The sequence below is a fragment of the Spermophilus citellus genome, assembly GCF_964194105.1.
Source record: "Spermophilus citellus genome assembly, chromosome: 1".
In the NCBI taxonomy this organism is placed as follows: domain Eukaryota; kingdom Metazoa; phylum Chordata; class Mammalia; order Rodentia; family Sciuridae; genus Spermophilus; species Spermophilus citellus.
The window spans coordinates 243194790-243215584 of record NC_138182.1 but is presented as its reverse complement, the minus strand read 5'-3'; the positions used below and the strand labels follow the sequence as shown (position 1 = coordinate 243215584).

At 38.0% G+C, this 20795-nt stretch overlaps 1 protein-coding gene across 3 annotated transcripts in view; it reads right to left on the bottom strand.

The window, feature by feature from the left end:
- Window positions 1-852, bottom strand: part of MIER3 (MIER family member 3) — a 30528-nt gene extending 29676 nt beyond the window's left edge. The window contains exon 1 of one of the 3 annotated variants that reach the window (XM_081294952.1): window positions 732-852. In XM_081294952.1, coding sequence (XP_081151078.1) covers window positions 732-740 — 9 coding nt within the window. In that variant the 5' untranslated portion in view covers window positions 741-852. The other 2 variants (XM_081294951.1, XM_081294950.1) reach the window with 2 other exon arrangements.
- Window positions 853-20795: the final 19943 nt, after the last annotated feature.

Sequence of the window (20795 nt, the reverse complement as noted above, 5' to 3'; positions counted from 1 at the left end):
CGGGGGAGATAGCCCAGGCAGTTTCGATTGCCCAGCATTCCCCCTCTAGCCAGAAAAAGGGACTATCTAGCCGCTCTCCTGGGGAGGGCGTCAAGTGTCCAGGTCGGCCCCCTTCACCCCTGGGGCGCTCGCACCTCCCGGGCTGCGGGGCGGGGAGTCCCGCTCTTCGCCCGTGAAGCCCGGCGGCCGCGCATCCCGCTCCTCTCCGCACCCTGAGCAAAGTGGAGCGAGCAGCTCCTTTGCGCCGCAGCCCGGGTCTGTGGGTTGGGGGCATAACGCACTCCTCCCGCACGGCAGTGGCGCAGCCCGCTCCCCGCTTTGCAATCCGGCCGCGGAGGGGAGGCGGTCGGCCGGTTTCCACCCACCCCGGCTCCGAAAGGAGGCGCGGAGGGGCCGGCGGCCGCGTCAGCGACCCGGGACACGGCAAAGCACCGAGCCCGGACCGGGGCTCGTTGCCGACGACCGACGCCTCGGTCCGGCCCCATCACCCGGCCGGGCCAGGGCCGGAGCCGCCGCGGCCTAGTCCCGGAGGGAGACCGCTCCCGCGCCCGCTCCCGCCCCCCAGCCGGCCCGGCCGCGGCCCGTTGCCGCCCCGCGACCCCCGCGTCGCCGCGCCGCCCCCCGTAGGGCCATGGGAGGAGCCCTGGGTCCCCCAGGCTGCCTCGGGAGTCAAAAGGGGCCGCCGGGTGCCAGCTCCAGCCCGGCCGCTCCTGCCCGGTTTCCCTGCTCACCTCCGCCATATTGGTACCTTTAGGGCGAACGAGCAGCGCTGAGCCCAGTCCCCGGATGGGGCGCCTGAGCCAATCGCAGCAGCCGCCGCCGCCGCCGCCGCCGCCGCGGTCCGCCCGGCACCCGCCCGGCGGCAGAGGCGGCTCGGCCCCTTATAGGGCAGGGCGGCCCGCGACGCCCCCGGCCCGATAGCACGCCCACTCCGCCTGGCGACCCCTCGGGGGCCCGCGCCCGCCAGTCTCTGTTCTGGACCGCACCCACTCTGCAGTTCCTCTCCTCCCCTCCGGAGTAAAGTTCCTGCAGAATTAGAAGCAAGCTGGGGACTGACGGACGCAGGACAGACCCACGTCCCGCAGTCGAGGCCCAAGAGTAGGGGTTCTACGGGGAACCATCCACAGATACTTCCTTCGCTCTAGGGCGTGAGTGAGGCTGGCAAGATACTTTGGCGTGACTAGAGACTTAGAGTCTTGGAGGGACAACTCGACACACTTGCCCAAGGGAGAAGAGGAGGCGATGGATGGACTAGAGAAGGAATTGATGGACAGATGGAAGCCTTGGGAAATGAGAGGTGGCTGATGGGCTGCAGTATAGAAGGAGGGATCAGCAACCAAGCACTTTAAGGTTTCCCAGGGACCTGTAGGAATTGGGTATACAGACTGGTTCATGGAGTAGGCTATGGAAATAGACTTTTGCCAAACAGGCTCTGGAAGGTAGTGATAGTAAAACAAAAGGCAACAAGGCAGGGAAATGATCATGAACATACTTGCATAGTTCAAAGAAGAGTCTCATAAAAATATTAAGCAATTATGAAAAAAATTTAGACCACTCCTAGTGATTGTTAATCACAAATAGTCTAGGAGATGAGCCAGAGGTACATACTGGATAGACCTGTTAAAAGAATACGAATAGTGCATCAAAGACCTTAAACAGAGTCTTAAAACCTCTACCTCCCACCCTAAAAAAACCCTGCCATTTGTTGAAAGTCATAAAAAGAAGGTAGTCCTGTGGGCAAGTGAATGGGCAGGAAGGGGACGCTCCCACACATGCTTTATTGCTATTTGCCATTGGGGGAGCTAAGTCTAACCTCTGGTAGGTTCATATCTACACTGAACAAGTTTGAGCAAAGTACACAAAAATATACACTAACACTAAACTCTAAAATATAACTGACTAGGTAGATTTTGCAAGAAGTTTAAGTCAGTGTGCAGAATTGCCTGGTAGATTTGGAGGATAAACAGTTGTCCTCACGTGGGAGCCCAGAAATCATGTGCATCACAAGGAGAATCTGCTGGAAGGTACATGGATAAGTGATATGAAATACAATCAGGAAATTATGGCAGGGCCCAATAGAGATTTGAAAAGCATGGCCTCAGACTCCAGAGCTCTTCTCCCAGTGTTTGCTGAAACAACTTAATATTAAATAACAGAGGTGAGGTATGTGTTGTAATCTCACAAATTTAGAGACTTTTTAGAGGCTAAAACTTTTCATATCATTAATCTAAATGTGAAATATTTGATTTTAACCTGGGATCCCCTCCTGGTCCTTCAAGCATTGGGTACATGCTAAGAGTGAGGCTGGAGACTAGATTACAGAGGAGGGGAAAAGGGTTACTTTTGAAATTTTTGCCGTGGCATCTCAAAATTAAGTTGTCCCACTGGTAAAATTTATTTATTTATGGAAATTTTGGGGAAAAGTCACTTCAATTATTTCAAAAAGACATGGAAAATTACACTTTCCCTGCTGTGAAAGATATCTTTCGACCTTTTGTCTAGTCAAATAACTCAAAGACAGCTGAACTTTGAAACCAGAGGCTTGGTACACATTGTACTTACCGTCCTCAATGAGGCATTCAGAATTTTCAAAGTGAAAAAAATGACTTGAAATTAAGTGCAAGTGATTAATCTTAGAAATGAAGCAGTGAGCATGCCCTGTGGACAGAGCCATTAAACAGTACCCTGAGCCAGGGATCTGAGTTGTCAAGAAAGTGTGTCCAACAGCTTGCCTCGTACCTTTACGCAAAAAAAAAAAAAAAAAAAAAAAAAAAAAAATTCTTCATAGAAAACTTGGCGAATTCAAACAATAAATGTGGACTTAGATTACATTTTGCCACGTCTAAGAAGTACACAGACTTGTGCACCTGCATGAACTTAGGCAGAGTTTTTACAGATTCTCCTTTGTAAAGATTTTGTAGAGGCATTAGTCATTTTGACAGTTTATGTGGCCTCCCTCATAGTACATAGTTTAGGAAGCCTGTGTCCATGGTATTAATAATTCATAGACAGATAAATGAAACTAAATTAATTAGAGGTTTAAAGCAGCAGAGCTACTTTCTCCATCCTGATCACTAGAGAAAATGTTGACTACCCAGTTACCTAACACATAGATCTTTTGGGTTTTGTGTGTGTTTGTTGTTATTGTTTTTGACAAGCTTTCCAAGAGTTGTGGATAAAAATCCTTTTCCTCCAGAGAGTTGAAATAAAAATAGTATTTTTTTCTGCTGTTATCATCATCCTGTACTACACAAAACAGAACATGATACAACAGGTAGCATTACATAGAGAGGAAGTCCTACACTGCATGCTAGACACTGTAGGACCACCATAAAAGTCCTTGTACCCCCAAAATTACAATCTATTCATGATAGACCAAAACAAGAGCACAGAAAACTCAAAATCACATAACCCCATAAGTAGAACCAAAATGTAATAGGTTCTCTAATCATCTTTAAAAATGAAGAAAGGATCAATAAATGTGTGATTTGAGAAAGCTTCAGTTAAATACATATAATAAGGAAAATGTGCATATAAAAAATGAGGACCAATGAAACTAATAAGACCAAGAGGTCAAAACTAAAGAAAAAGAACCAAAATATGTAGGTTACAATGTATTATATGAAATATGAGAGTTAAGCCATAAATTAAGTTGCTTTTCATTGTCTTTGAGAAGATATTTACAAATTTTTCAATAGAAACAAAGGTTTTCATCAGATTCCAAGAGAAATGTCTTGCCTGAGCTGCGTGGTAACAGTAATGTAGAAATATGCCAGGTCCCCAAAAGCACAAGCATGTACAACACTTTCTTTCAGTGACAATCCATGAAAGTCAAAGGCACAGTATGAATGTACGACCTATTGAATGCAGTTTTTAATAGGGTCACGATAATACAGTATGAATATTTAGGTTTCTGCAGATTCCTTCTTAACCCAAGGGAAAACAATTAGTTATCTACAGTTAATGTTTCAATCTCAAATACCTATAGAAGTCAGGCAGACATCATGAATGAGTAAAACAGACTAGTGTAGACAAAACCAGTGTAATAGCAAACTTATGTTCTGCCTAAATGGAGCAGCGTATGCTCTTGCCCAGTGAATATGTGGCCCAGCACTTCTAAACACTCCAGTTTTCCAAGAGAAGATGGAAATCTCCTGATTTTTAAAACTGGTCAGCTAGTTTTTAAAAATAAGTACAGTGTAGGTCAAATAAATCCCATTAAGTAAATCATGGTCAGCCCACGAGCTTCCCATTTGCAAACTGACCCAGAACAACCTATTAATATTACCTGTTGCTGGAGGTATATTTCAGTTGCAGATTACTTGTCTAGTACCAAGTTCAATACCCTGTACCAAAAATTTTTTTTTTTAAATAAAGAAAATAAAAGAAAAAGAAAAAAATTACCTCTTTAACATGGCTTTGGATAAAATTTTAATGCCAACAATTTGGCCCAGTATTAAGGCAAACTACTTGCATTTTCTAATTATGTCCATTTCTCCCATGTGATACTCAAATTTTTTAAATTGAAACCAATAGCCACTTGCTTAAAAAACTAATTAGTAATAATAAGGTTTGCCTAGACAAAGATTGCTAACCAAAGTGAAATGTTCTGCACAGTAATGAAAAGAAAGAAGGGAAGGGAAGGGTTCACACAGATCAAGCAAGGTCTCTTCAATTCATTCCGAAGAAGAAAGGAACCCGGTCAATGGGGTCAGGGCTAACCTTAAAATAAGATAGATGCCTCAGTCTACATATCCTTGTAAATGGATTCAATTAAATCTTCCAACTCAGTGACTCTACATTTAGGGTATATCCTCAAAAGAATTTTTAATAACTGTACCCTTTCCCACATTTTCAAGTTGACATCTACTTTTTTAAATTATATGTTTAAATTGTTGTAAAGTATAAATATTTTCTAAAATATTTTAATGATAGTGTTTAAAAATAAGGCCATTAGTCAGCCAGGCCCAGCAGCACCTCTCTATAATCCCAGCAGTTTGGGAGGCTGAGGCAGGAGGATAGTGAATTCAGAGCCAGCCTCAGCAACTTAGCGAGGCCCTAAGCAACTAAGTGAGACTTGTCTTTAAATAAAATGCAAAAAGGAGCTGGGGATATAGCTCAGTGGTTAAGTGTTCCTGAGTTCCATCCCCTATTCAAAAAAAAAAAAAAGGCCATAATGGAATGTAAATGCAGAGCAATTTGATACCCCACATGATGCTTAAAAAAAATAAAATAAAATACAAAATATGTTTCTTCTTTAACAGTAGGAAATTTTCTCCTTGAATTCATATTCCCATTCTGTTTCCTCAAAAAAAAAAAAACATAATATGCTTTATGCTTTGAAGACTTTTATAGATAACTTACTTTCTCTGCAACCAAATATCTAAAAATTGACAGTCAAGATTAATAATTTTTCTCCTGATTGAGTTATCAGTAAAATTATTATTAATTCACAATTAGCCAAAATAATGTACATATATTAAAATTGTTAATTACAGTTTATTGAACAAAAATCAATCTCTCAATAAGATGAAGAGGATGCAAATTTATGTACCTATGGATGAATAATACATAATGCTAGAATGACAGTCTAATATCAATTCTATTAGTATTATTTATACAGAAGTAAGCTTTAAGAAACTATATTTATAAAGTAGAAATGGAAATGTTATTAAACCACTCAATTCATTGACATCCTTCATAATCTACCATGTTGTATCTTCTATCAACATTAGTTCCATACACTGATGTTTTATATGTCTTCTTTCAATTTTGTTGAAAGTAAGGAATTAAAAGCTAACTGACTTAGAAAAGAAATTATAGTTGAGTCCTTTACTTTTTCACTATAATCAACTTCAATTTTGCTATTACTAGAGAAGAGTTTGCCCAGATTAATCAAATAATTATTGTTTTGCTATTACTAGAGAAGACTTTGCCCAGATTAATCAAATAATTATTAATTAACTTGTTTTTTGTTTTCACTTAGAGACCCCTGTTTAACTCAACACACTTGTAAAATGGAGGGAAAGAGGAAATCTTCTTACTCTCAGTACTCTCTTGCCAATATATTTCTTTAAGTAAAATGCTTATATCTTACGACACATTTAAAATATATTTTTGTCAAAACCTTGGAGCTGCAGAGTAAACCCTTTCAGTTTATAGAAGATGTCTGCCACATAACTTTACTAGCTAAGTCTGTCTCCTTTATCAAACCAAACTGCCAAGTCAGACTTGCATTCTTTTACAAAAGTCTGATTTCACTTTTCAATTCTAATAAGCATGTTAATTTTATTTAAGGCATGTTTAAAATTAATGAGACATAAATTACAAAACATATATTACTGGACATCATTACCCTAGCTAAGTGTATGATTGCATGAATGGTGTGACTCTACTTCATGCACAACCAGGGAGATGAAAAATTCTAGTCTATTTGTGTACAACAAATCAAAGAGCTTTCTATTATCATGTGTAACTGATTAGAATAAATAAATAAAGCATACATTACAAGATGATAGATAAAAGCACGAAATTCAAAATTAAGAGAATGTAAGATCTAATAGAATTAATCTGTTCATTTTATAATAAATTATAAAAACAAGAGTAATCAACATACAGTTCCTTGTTACTTAGTTTGTTGTAATGTAATGTGATGTGTAACTAAAAGTGATGTTATTCATTTGCAAAGAATAAGAAAAGGCACAGTTGGGTTTTTTGTTTGTTTTGGTAATCATGCGTTATGGACTGAATGTTTGTGTTCTCCCAAAATTCATAGGTGGAAGCCCTAACCTGCAGTGTGGCAGCATAGCTGTGCACCTAATTATGACATTTTGGTCAACAACAAACAGGATATATAATGGTATACACCATTTAGTTAGCCTATGTGTGCCGCAGGCTATACTGTTTAGGTTTGTGTAAGTACACATTGTGATGCTATGATGTTTGGACAAACAGTGAAATTGCCTAATGACACACGTCTCAAAATATGTCCCCATTATTAAGCAACAACTATTTGGAGATGGGGCCACTAAGGAAGTATTCAAGTATTAAATGTGTTCACAAGTGTGGGGACCTGATCCAATGATTAGAGAGTGTCCTTATAAGAAGAGAAACCAAGTGTCCTTATAAGAAGAGAAACCCACCCCACTCTCTGTTTTCTCACTCTTCTACCCCTTCTTCTTTCCCTGTGTGCATGCACCAAGGAAAGGCCTATGAGAACACATAGAGAAGGCAATCATCTTTAAACCAAGAAAAAAATCCTTACCAGAAACTGACCCTGCAATAACTTGATCATGGATGTCTGGCCTCTAAAACTGTGAGAAAGTAAATCGGTGTTGTTTAAATAATCTAGTCTGTGATCTTTTGTTATGGCAATATAACATGTATTTATTAAACTCTAATATATACTTTTGGAACAAAAGATAATTATAAGTAAAATTCAGAAATTCTGCATTAATTTCTTATATTCAATTTTTTTCTTATATATTTGATAATAATGAGAGGTATATGTTGTTAAGGACAATCAATCCAGGAGATACCCTATCATTTTATTTAATAGAAAATAGAAAAATATTACAAATGAAATTGTATATGAATTATTACTTATGTTCATAAAAATGTGGAAGACTCTGAAAACATTTCTATTTCTTCTAAAAATTGTGACCTACAGATGAGTATTGAGAATAATTGAAAATACTTAAATTCCAATAAAATGTATTTTTCTACCAATGCTGGATTCTTTACTTTGCTCTTTCCACACCTTCTTCCAGGTGCAATGCATTCTCTGACAGTAGTCAAGAGAGAGAAGAAGTTATTAAATGAAAAGATTTGTCCCTTCCACTTTCTTTATTATATATTATAATATATCTGATATCAGAAATTCCCAAGAAGGAACAAAATACTCCATTCCTCACACCATTCTTAACCTTTAACTGTTAAGATTTAGCATATAGTAAATAGGGTCTTAAAAGCTTATTATATATTCTTAATTTCAATATGCATTTTGAAATATATACTGTGAAGATTTCTTCTTATATCTTATTACCTCGGATTTTTTTTAATATTTATTATTTTAGTTTTCGGCGGACACAACATCTTTCTTTGTATGTGGTGCTGAGGATCGAACCCGGGCCGCATGCATGACAGGCGAGCGCGCTACCGCTTGAGCCACATCCCCAGCCCCAACCTCGGATTTTTAAAAAAGAAAAAAAGATTCACTTCTCTGAGATTGATTAAAAAGGTTGAGCAAACCAACCATAAGTAATTGCTTTGTAGTTCTATGTTGTACTGTATGAGAATGGAAGCTAGAGAGGGTCTTGAAAATGCTTAAATTTAACACAAAGAAACTTGGGGCAACCAGTTTTAAGGACTGGGCTTGCAAAGGACAAGGAAAAACAGGAGCTTCTCTTGATTAAGGGACCCTAGCACTCCCAATGCAAGTATTAGCAGAAATAGTCCTATTGAATGGCTGAAAAAAATCATATTGCAGAAAGAAGGCACAACTTATGGAATTTTCCATTCCATTCAATGAACATACTCCAGGTTTAGCCTGAGATGGGAGATGGGAATCTTCCATAGTGTTGGTTGGCTTCTCATAGTGTGAACATCTTGCTGCATTGAGTGTAATTCTGGTGTTTAAAGAAACACTTTTTTTTCTTTTGATACCGCATGGTCTATAAATTCAAGCCAAGTCCTTCATCTGGTATTCAACTAAAGAAAAACCCAATATTGAAGGAAAATTGGCTGCATTGGGTTTTTTTTGGAAACTGTATATCTATGCTCAATGTGGCACTTTCATAATGCTTTTTTAAAAGTTTAATTTCTTTTAAAATTATTATTTTTATGAAATAGTTCAGGAATATAAAAAAAGTTTGCAGTTTCTCTCTACCCTATGTTCATCCCTCATTGTTGTTATGCTGGAGATTAAACCCAAGGTCTCATGAATGATAGGTAAGTGCTCTACCACAAAGCTATACCTCCAGCCACCCAAACTATGATATTTAGGCTTTTTTCTTTTCTTTTTTTTCCCTGTAGTTTGTTCAAACTAAATGTAAATACAATATGAGTGCAGTTATAAGCACTAAATACATATTACTTCTTTATCTCCCAACTACCTTTGTGAGGTGATTGTTATCTCCAGTTTACAGATAAGAAAAATTAGAGCAATTAAAACCTGGATAGCTTGTAAGTTATAGAGATACATTTGAGTCTAATTCTGCTTGAATTGAAAGCCTGGACACTTTTCTTCATATTAAGGCATTAATGCTTGAACCAAGAACCACTTACAGAAAGATAACATTTAAGTGAAATCTTGATCATTATGAATGAGACTAAGTAATCTCTCTTGAGGCAAAAAACATGCCAAACTAGGAGAACTAAGTTTGGGAATAATCTGGATAAAAGAAAAATATGTGTCAGATCAATTTTAATATTGCAATAATGCATTTAGGTAAAATGATCAATTACACATTACTCCTATAGTTAGGACACAGTTTCAAGGTGTCTTCAATTGTTCATAGGTTGGAAGCTTGGTTTCCAGTGTGGCAATGTTGAAAGGTTGTGGAAACTTCAAGGAATGGGGACTACAAATGTCATTAGGTCATTAATCTCAGAAGAGATTAATTAATGCTAGACTCACAGAATGAGTTCTTAAGATGATGGGTTGTTCTAACAGGAAGCCACCCTACATGCTTGACCTCTTCTGCACGTGTCCATTTTCCTTTCTGCTTTTCTGCCACATTGTGATCCAACCAAGGAAGTTCCCATAAGAAGTCAAACAGATTGGAGTCACTGAATCATGGACTTTCAGCTTCCAAAACTGTGAGCTAAATAACTCTTTTCTTTATAAGGTTTTCTGTTTCAATTGTTTTGTTATAGCTACAAAAATTGACTGATACCAGTACTTAAAAGATAGTAAGCTGAAAGAGCGGAGAGTATGTCTATTTCAGTCCCTCTTTACATACACTTGACCCAGCATAGATGATTGGCAAATATTTGTTGAATAAACTAATCAGGATATAGTTCAACTGCAGTCATTTCTTTAGAGAAAAATGACCCAAACTGTATAATAATGTTAATGATAGGCAATGTGTTATATAGGAGCAACAGTTTAGTTATTAGTCCATTTATTAATAACTTCCATCCCTAACCTTTGGTTGGATTAGGCCTGCCAATGCAGTACGTGTACCATGTACCAGACACAGGCAACAGCCCTCTCTGACTTCACTATACAGTCAGGAAGCTTTACTGCTGCTCACTTGTTCTGGTCTACTGTGATCGGCTATAGTTCTTTTATCTTCCCCTGCCTCAGAAACTTAGCTTCTTGTAAAGTCATTTACAGAACAGTATTCCTCAGGACCCCTTATTTGGCTCACTGAGACATGGTTCTTTGCTTTCACCCTCCGCATTCTCTCTGAGACATCGCATATTCTGACATCTCCACTCACCCACAGCTGCAGATTTTGCCTGGTCCATCCAAGCCCTACACTGGCTACATCAGCTCTACCTGACCTTCCCATGTGGAAGAGGAAGGAACAGTTGAGGTGACTGTACTAGGATCTGTAAGTGGAGACATTCCAAGTGTACACGGCAAGGCAGCTCTCCTCACTTACCAACTTCTATGACATCTTCTGAAGTAATTAAACTCCAAAGTATTTATTTATACAGAAATAAATCCATCTTGCCCCTCAATGGATTTCTCTTCAAAATTACAATGTCCAAGTTAAAATAAGAACAAGCCTTGTGGATGTGTAACAGACGTGATTCTGCAATCTGCATTTGGGGTAAAATTGGGAGTTCATAACCCACTTCAATCTAATGTATGAAATATGTCAAGAGCTTTGTAATGTTGTGAACAACCAATAAAAAAAAATAAAAAATAAATAAATATGAAAAAAAAAAAGAACAAGCCTACCTTTTGGGATAACTCTCTACATAGGAAGAAAGAATTTTAGGAACTGATTGTATCAGAAATATTTTATGTACTGTATAAGTCTGCTAGGGTTGCCATAACAAAGTTCTACAGACCCTGTTAGCATAAACAACAGATATTTATTTTCTCACAGTTCTGGTTGCTAGAAGTCTAATATTAGGTTGCCTGCAGGTTTGGTTTCCTCTGAAGCCTCTGTCATTGGCAGATGGGTACCTCTTACTGCTTCTTCACATAGTGGTTTTCTCTGTGCCTGTGCAGCTCTGGTGTCTCTCTGTGTCCAAATTTCCTCTTCTTAGAAGCTAACACTGGGAAAGGAGGGAGGGAGAAAGTGCTAGAGAGTAGAAAAAGCAAGTAAGCAAGCAAGAAAGAAAAAGAATATCAGTCAGATTGGATACAGACCCATCCCAATGGTCTGATTTTAACTTCATCATATCTTCAAAGACCCAGTCTCCAAATGTGGTCACATGCTGAGGTACTCGAGGAGAGGGCTTCAACATAGCAAAATGGGGGTGGAAGTCACAGTTCACCTGGTAACACGTAGCCCCTCAGATTTCTCCCATCCAAACATCTCCCTGACATGTACCCTCCACTGTGGGTGACCAGTTCTGTGCCCACAGCTGCTTGCTGGAGTGTGACTTCTTCTACATCTTCTCTACTCAGACAATTCACCAGCCTGCAGAGCATGGTACCCAGCTGCTTGAGTGATCATTGGAGGGGCTTGGCTGGTGTAAGCCAGAAATGTAGAGATGTAAACTCTGCATGAGGCAAACACTGATGAATGGGAAAATAGAAGGCTCAGGGGTTGTGGCTCTTGGGCTGGGGTTGCAGCTCAGTGGTAGAGCACTCACCTCATATCCTCAGCACCACATAAAAATAAACAAATAAAGATATGGTGTTCATCTACAACTGAAAAAAAATATATATATATGTATGTATATTAGAAGGCTGGGGGTGCATGCAGTTTAATTCCTTGGATGGGTGCCCCTGATACTGTTTTACCATAAGCCCATCCTGAGATGTCCAGCACAGTGGAGTAGACCTGCTGAGTGACCTGCTGAGTGACCTGCTGTCATCTGTGGCTTTGTCACAAAGCAGTGACCAAGATGGCTATGCATCGCCTTGCATGGCTTCCCATCTCCCCCTGTAGAACTTTTCTTTTCCCCTTACATTCCCTGCCATGGCTTTGGGTCACCCCAGAACACCCAAATTCAACATCATCACTTAATCTTTGCCTCGGGCCCTGTTTTCTAGGAAACTCAGGATAGAATACTGATACAGTTGCCAACCGGAAAATGAGACTCTGATAATTACAGATAAACACCAACAAGGAGACTTGGACTGATTCTGAACTGAATATCATTTTACCAATGATGGGCTCCTGCATTATATAGGTTGAGTTCAGAGGAATGATCAGTATGCTTTATGCAATATAAGTTTATAAAACATATCAGTCAGCTCCAACTAGAAAAAGAGAAACCATTCTAAGAATTAAAACAAAGGAATTTAATGTGTGAATTCATGAATTGGTGACAAGGGTCATGAAAGGACTGAGATGCCAGAGGACGGTGAAGCAACCCAGATATCTGTAAAAGAAGAAAATTGTTACCACCCCTAAGTTAGAGAAAAGAAGGACTTAGCATTAGCAGAGCCCAGAGGTCAGTCAGTGGGGAAGAAGGAATTGTAAGATTCCTAACTTGCTGGAACTGAAAATGGAGCTCTTCTAGAAATACAAATGGAGATAGAAAGGGGGACATATCCTGGCTTCTCTCTTCCCCTAAAAAAAAAAAAAATTCTGCTGGTGTTTCATACCAGGAAGAAGCTAGCTGACCTGGGAGACTGGAAATGCAGTGGTTTGGCACCTCTCCTACAGAGGAAGGTATGGAATGGAATTAATGCCACAGGCTGAGAACTGGTCCAGAAAACCTTGAGAAAATGCTAGCTGGTTCATAATTTTATAGGCCATTTAGAGAAAAAAATAACACAATTATAGCACAATGGCATTGAAATAAAAATTTTAAAAGACCCAAGTTTAAAGAGAAGACTTCCCTATATTTGGGCCATGTGACCTTGGATAAGTTATTTATCTGAACTTCAGTCTTCCCAAACTGTGTTTTAGGGTTATGTGAGCTCATTTGCATAAAGGGCTTAACATATTACCTGGCACCTAATAAATGATCAATAAAAGGGGGCTTTTACAATAACAAGATAGAGATCAGTAGCCAATTATCTTAGTCTGCTCCCTCCAAAAGCAAAGAGTTGGATGAAATAGATTTTTTGAAAGATGATCTCACTGGAAGGAATGAGTCCATGAAGGGAGTAAACCAATAAAAGGCACATTGATGAGAATTTACTTCTATAGGCAACAGGGGTTCAATCCCACCAAGGATTCTCTTAGAAATTATATATAATACTTCACAATTGTAAAGTATTTTGAAGGGGCAAGGATGCTACCAATTCTTATCTCCATCAAAGGTAACTCCTGGCATTAACTCCTGGGCTAGTATAACATAAGAGCTGAGCCCACTGTCTCAACCAGAGAAAACCTTGGTCCGATAGATAACAGAACCAGGTGTATACTCATGCCATCTGCAGAGGACTCCAGGGTACACAGAGGAATGTGGCTTGATAATTGGCAGTTCCTGCTGCTGACATATAGCTGAAAAAGATCTGGAAATCATAGTGGGCCACTATCCAGCCTTAAATCAGCACAACTGTATTTTTAAGTCTCTCTAGGCCAGTTGTTTTCAGACTTTTCTGAACAATATCCACCATTAAAATATATATTTTAGGGCTGGGGTTGTGGCGCAGTGGTAGAATGCTTGCCTAGCATGTGTGAGACACTGGGTTCAATTCTCAACACCACATATAAATAAATTAGTAAATAAAATAAAGGTCACTGACAATTTAAAAAACATAAATACATATATTTTACAAAACTGTACTTAACATAAAATACTCATACTCTCTGCTCATTTGATTTTGGAAAAAGTCTAGCACATTGGTAATTTCAGGGATTTTGTTTAACTTTAAAAATACTGATATATTTTGTTTATAATTTGGGGCTGATATAATAGAATTTTGAAAAACTATAAAAATTATTTATTGATATGTGTATTCTAATGTGGAACACATGGCTTCTAAAAATTAAAGAAATGCACATTCAAAGAGTGACAAAATTATAAATATATAATTTATAAGTTTCTACATTGTGACCCAGTACACATAGGGTGGCTGTTTGTACATGTATATGTAGTAGGTATATACTAAAGCAAAAGTCTCATAAAACAATACTTACTCTAAGTAGCTCATACTCTGATATTTCTTTATTCTCTTAGATTTTTTTTAACTGAGGATTTGCAATTCCCAAAATTGATTTCTTGACCTCTTTGCTTATCACCCTAGCTACTCAAATTGTGGACTGCTGCAGGGACAAGTTGAGGAGCTTGAACCAGAATGCAAATAAACCATGTCACTATGCATCGAAGTCACTAATTTCAGTTGATATGTTTTCATAGCAAAGCATTCTCAATAAAGGAAGTACTGTGTTGATTGACATTTTGACTCCAGCTCCTTATCTATCTTTAATTTCCATTTGTACTCTTTCCTAAATTTGGTCTACCATAGTCTTCCAATTCTCCTTTCCCATCTCCTTTTCATAATGATCTTTCCTCCAAACCTTAAATAGAAATTTCAAATATGAAAACTGCAGGGGGCCCAACAAGGAACAAGTTAAGAATATGTGGCTCTCTTGTGTGAAGAGGAACTGTAAGATAGTTCTCTGAAGGCAAAGCATAAATAAGAACCTTAGAAAAACATTGACATGGGTAGTGTTGTTTACCCAGGCCTCAGAGTCCCAGCAAATCTCTGAACCTTACTACCCTCCTATGTGTCTTAGAGTCCAAAAGCAGGAAACATTGAACATAGGGAGACATATGAACATGCTTACAGAAATTGATAAATGAAGTCAGGCTTTCTCCTATTGAAAAGTCAGTTTGGGTAATTGATTTGACCATGAGGACTGACTTTGCCAATTAGATTATATGGCAGACATTTCCATAAACTAAAATGGATAAACCTGTGGTCCAAGGGACACTATATAATATGACTTTGCAATTGTTTAGATTAATGATAGAACATTATACATGTTCACTCAAAAATGTGAGAGGTGCTATAGAGGTCAGAATAGTGATTACCTGTGAGTAGGAAGGGGCAGGTGTCAACAAGAAGAGAGTATGAGGGAGCCTACCAAGGTACTGTAAATGTTCTATATCTAGATCTTGGAGGTGGTAAGAGGAAACATTAAGCTCACCGAGCCTTACACCTAAGATCTGCATACCTTATATTTAAGTTGTATTTCAATTTTTTAAATGAGAGGATTTTTCAAAATCTTTTGGAGGAATAATCAAGCAAAAGTGTTCTAAGACTACTGCTTAAGAAGACTGAGAGGAACATTGCTTTCTGGCCTCACATTCCTGTTTTCATGAACCCCTTGTTCAAAATATGTCTCTCCAGTCCTCCCTCCTCAGGGCTGCTTTATGCCAACAAGACTTGCTTTCCTCCCAAATCCTTCCAACAGGCCCTTGGAAATCACATTCTGTGATGTAGACTGAATGTGCATGTTCCACCCCAAATGCACATGTAGGAACTTAACCCTCAAAGTGGTGATATTTGGAGTGGTAAGAGTGCTTTTGGAAGCCATTAGAATCATGAAGATGGAAACTTCATGAATGAGATTCATCCCAGGTGCACACCTATAATCCCAGCTACACAGAGGAAGCTGAGGCAGGAGGATTGCAAATTCAAGGACAGCCTGGGTAACTTATTGAGACCCCATTTCAGTATTTAAAAAGGGCTGGGAATATAGCTCAGTGTTATACTGTTTGTCTGACATGTGCAATGCCCTGGGTTCAATCTCTAGGAGAGAGAGAGAGAGAGAGAGAGAGAGAGAGAGAGAGAGACTCTAAGAAATTCCTTCCCACTTTCACCTGGTTTTCTACAACCAGTCAAGTTGGCATCTAAAGCTCACTGGACAATGAATCCCCTGATACCTTGAGTTTAGACTTTCCAGTCTTCATGTTGTGAGAACAATTTTATAGCAGTACCCCCCTGCATCCCTCCCCCAAAAAGACACTCTGTGATCAATACACAGTCTACAGTCTCAACCTTCCTTGGGCATTTTCCTTTACCACCTGCCTTAATTAAAATTGGCCTTCTCTCTTTGATAGCCTCAGGACCCCTTCATTTCAAATTGCACAGACCCCAGTTCAGGAGATGAGATATATCTATCTACTCATTCCCCTGACACTAAGTCAGAAATGTTCCATCCTTTGAGAATCCTATAATTAACTATAATACTTCCAATCGTAGTTATTGTCATTTATTGACTGCCTGGTCACTGCCTTTCATCAACAAGGGTCTTAAGGCCTGGTGTGCACACCTTCCAGTTTTGATCCCTTTTCTTCTATTGGTTAAAGTTATGATTGCAAATCTAAATGTTTTTGTTTTGATAAGTCCTCTTTTCTTCTGATGATATCTCTTCCTTTTATTGTTGGTGTGCTTCCTGTAGCCTAAGTAGTTTTTGCCTACTCCAAGATTTCTGACTACTCCAAGATTTCAAAGATTTTTCTTTTATAACTTTGTGATGGTAAATTTTAGATGTCAACTTGACTAGGTTATAGGATGCCCAGATAGCTGACAAAACATTATTTCTGGGTATAATTGTGAGCGTTTTTTTTCTTTGTTTGTTTTAAGCAATTGGCATTTTGAATCTGTGGACTGTGTAAGATAACCCCCAATTCCATGTGAGAAAGGACCTGCATCACCCAATCAGTTGAGGGCCTATGTAGAACAAAAGGGCAAAGGAAAGAAAGATTCTTCCTTCTGGAACTTCTTTTCCTGCCATTGGACATCAGAACTAGGCTACCTAGTACTCAGATTCTGTGACTTGTACCAGTGGCCCCTAGGTTCCAAGGGCTTTGGAATTGGACTGATCCACCGGTTTCCTTGTTTCTCCAGGTTGAAGTGAGCTATTATGGGTCCTAACACTTTCCATAATCTTTTAAGCCACTTCTCATAATAATCCTTGGTCTGTTTATCTATCTATCTATCTATCTATCTATCTATCTATCTATCTATCTATCTATATCTATCATCTATTGCCTATCAATTCTGTTTCTCTGCAGAATCCTGACTAATGCAATCTTCTTCAAGATATGTTTTATGTATTTATATTTATATATTTATATTTATTTATTTATTTATTTCATTCATTTTCAATTTTGCCATTTAGGTCTATGACTGATTTTGAGTCAATTTTTATGTATGGTGTGAGTTAAGAGTCATGTTCATTTTTTCCCCATATGAATATACAATCATCCCAGCACCATTTATTGAAAAAAAAAAAAAATCTCTCCATACAAAAAAAACCTCTTGGGCTGGGGTTGTGGCTCAGTGGTAGAGTGCTCACCTAGCACGTGAAGACCCTGTGTTTGATCCTCAGCACCACATACAATAAATAAAATAAAAGTATTGTGTCCAACTACAACTAAAAAATAAATATTAAAAAAGCCTCTTCAAAAATCAATCAAACATCTATTTCTGACTTCCTTTTTTATGTTTCATTGTTTCATATATCTATCTTTATGACAATTCTACACTGACTTGATTACTATAGATCTATAATAAAACTTGAAATCAGGTGGTATAAACCTTTCTCCTTAATTAATCTACAAAATTATTTTAGTTATTCTATGTTTTTTATTAATTCCATATGAATTTTGGAATCAGCTTGTCTGTTTCTATAAAATTCCTGCCAATCTTTTGATTGAGATTGTGAGAACCTATAGATCAAGTTGGAGAAAACTTACACTATGAACAGTAGTGAGTCTTCTAATCCATTAAAATGACATATTTCTCCATGTATTTAAGTCTTATTTGGAATTGGACTTAATGTTTTATAGTTTTCAATCTACAGGTCTTGCACATCTTTTGTTAAACATCCCTAAGTATTATACTTATTTTTGACAGTATTTTAAATGTCATTAAAATTTATTATACAATTGCTTGATGTTAGTAATAGAAGTTCAGTTAAATTTTTTATATTGACTTTGTATCCTACAACTTTGATCAACTTAACTTATTTCTTTTTTTAATGGGATTTAAAAAAATAATTAGAATTTCCTACATTTACAAACATATTATCTATAAATAAAGACAGTTTTACTTCTGCCTTTCCAATCCATATATCTTCATTTTTTTCTTGCTTTATTGCAATGGTTATGACCTTTAAGACAATATTGAATAAAAGTGTTCAGAGTGTTTATTCTTTATTCTTGATATTCCTAGGGGGAAGCATTCTATCTTTTGCCATTGTGGTCATTTCAAAATGTAGTCATAATTTCTGTAATATTTTTCTCTAAAAAAAAAAAGCAGCCAGATTCCTCTCCTCTCCCCTGGAATGTGGGCTGTAATTAGTGACTGAATTCTAATGAATAGATTCTGGTGGAAGTGATGGTGTATAATTACCAAAGGCCATGTTCAAACCTTCTTAAGACTGTAGCCCTAGCTAACATTTTCACTGTATTCTCATGAGAAAACTTCAACCAGACATACCCAGTTAAGCTACTTGCAAATTCCTAACCCCCAGAAATTGTGAGATGATAAATGTTTACTATTTAAGTTGCTAAGTTTTGGAGATACTTTGTTACACAGCAATACTTAGATAACCAATACAGCCACTAAGTATCATGTTTCCTGTAGATGTCCTTTATTGTATTGAGGATGTTCCCTTTCATTACAAGTTTGCTGAGAGTATTTATCATTAATGGGTATAAATTTGTCATGTATGTTTTCTACATAATTGAGATGATTATATGTTTTTTCATCTGTATTATAGTTAGATGTTGAATTATATTTATTGATTTTGTGTGTTGGAGGGTAGTAAGACTTGAACCCAAGGGGTACTGTACAACCTTGGCAACTAAGCAAGACCCTGTCTCAAAATACAAAAGTAAGAAGGGCTGTGGATGTAACTAGTGGTACAGCACTCCTTGGTCAATCCCTAGTGCTACACACACAAAAATACCCTTAAGTGTATGTGAATTATACTTCAAGGGGTTTCATGTTTTAAGCTGGGCATGGTGGTATATGCCTGTAATCCCAGTGACTTGGGAGTCTGAGACAGGAGGATTGCAAATTCAAGGGCAACCTCAGCAATGTAGCAAGGCCTTAATCAACTTAGTGAGACCCCATCTCAAAATAAAAAATAAATAAATAAATAGGGCTGGAAATGTTGCTCAGTGGTTAGGTACCACTGGATTCAATCTCTGGTACCAAAAAAAAAAAAAAAAAGAGGTTTTATGGTTTAAAAGTTTATATTTAAATTCTAAGTAGACTGGGAATGTATTTCCTGATGTCTACTCATAAAAATACTTCAACAATAGGTCTAAGATACATTTAAGTATGGTTAACTGTTTTAACTAATACTAGCAATTAAAACACTGACCTCGTAAAAATATTTAATCTATTCCTAAATTAAAATTGTTGTTAAGTAAAGGATTGTATAAAGAATAGTTACTTTAGGAGAGTGTACTCACTAAATACAGTTTCCTGGGGTGAAATTCAAAAACACTTTAGAAATACAGACCCAAGTCAATTTTTTTAAGGTAAAAACCTCTAGTTAAATGATCCTAGCCTCATTATGGAGGATTATTCAGAAATGCAGTCCATGATTTTTCTGATTTTTTTCCTCTATGTTGATAGAACTTCTCCTTTAACTGTGATAATTGTGAAATCTGTTTCACCCTAAACTATGACTCTGCAGTCTGGAATGCATAGAAATGGTAGAATTGCCAATAGTTGTTTCTGAATAAGCCAGCTGGGATTGTGGCTCAGTAGTAGAGCACTTGCCTAGCATATGTGAGGCCCTGGGTTTGATTCTCAGCACCGCATATAAATGAATAAAATAAAGGTCCATCAACAACTAAAAATATATATAAGAAGTCATTAATTTTATTGTCAATAAAAATTGGGATTTATTATTACCATGCCTAACGCTGACCCTTCTCTTCCTTATCTTTTTATTTGCAGAAAAATTAGAAAACTTAAATGAGTGAGAATCCACCTGAAAACTGGTAATTGTGCTGGGCCATGCTGTCATCCTTGTCACTCTCATGTTAGAATTCCATAATGGCTGCTGTTCCCAGGTCAGTCCCTCCTGGACCCTTTAACCTGTCATTCCAATAACTGGAACAAAAGAGAAAGAAAAGGGTTTTATTAGTCAGGATTCTCCAGAAAAATAGAGCCAAGAGGAGGGAAGGAGGGAGATAGGTAGATAGAAGATTTGTTATGCAAATTGGCTAATAGGGAGATTTGCATTTTAGAAGTGGAGATTCAGGAAAACCAGTGGTGTGATTCACTCTAAGCCTGAAGATTTGAGAATTAGGAGCTCCAGGGTCTGAGGACAGGAAAAGATAGATATCTGGAGTTTGAGACAGCAAATTTGCCCTTCCTCTACCTTTTTTTTTTTTTTAAGGTTCTCAACAGATTGTATAATGCCCACCCACATTGGGAAGAACAATCTTTTTTCCTCAGTCTTTTGATTCAGGTGCCAATCTCTTTCAGAAACACCTGAATAGACACATCCAGAAGTAATGTTTTCCCAGTTACCTAGGCATCCCATAGCCCAGTCAAGTGGGCATATAAAATTAACCATCACCAGGTCTAAAATAACCGTCAATAACATTTGATTTTCCCTTTTTTCTACTCTTTTATTTTGGGGGTAGAATCTGAGAACCTCATCAACTGTAATCCCTTTTTTGCAATGGAGAAAGCCAAGAGCTAACTCTGCTAATGTTAAGAAGGATGC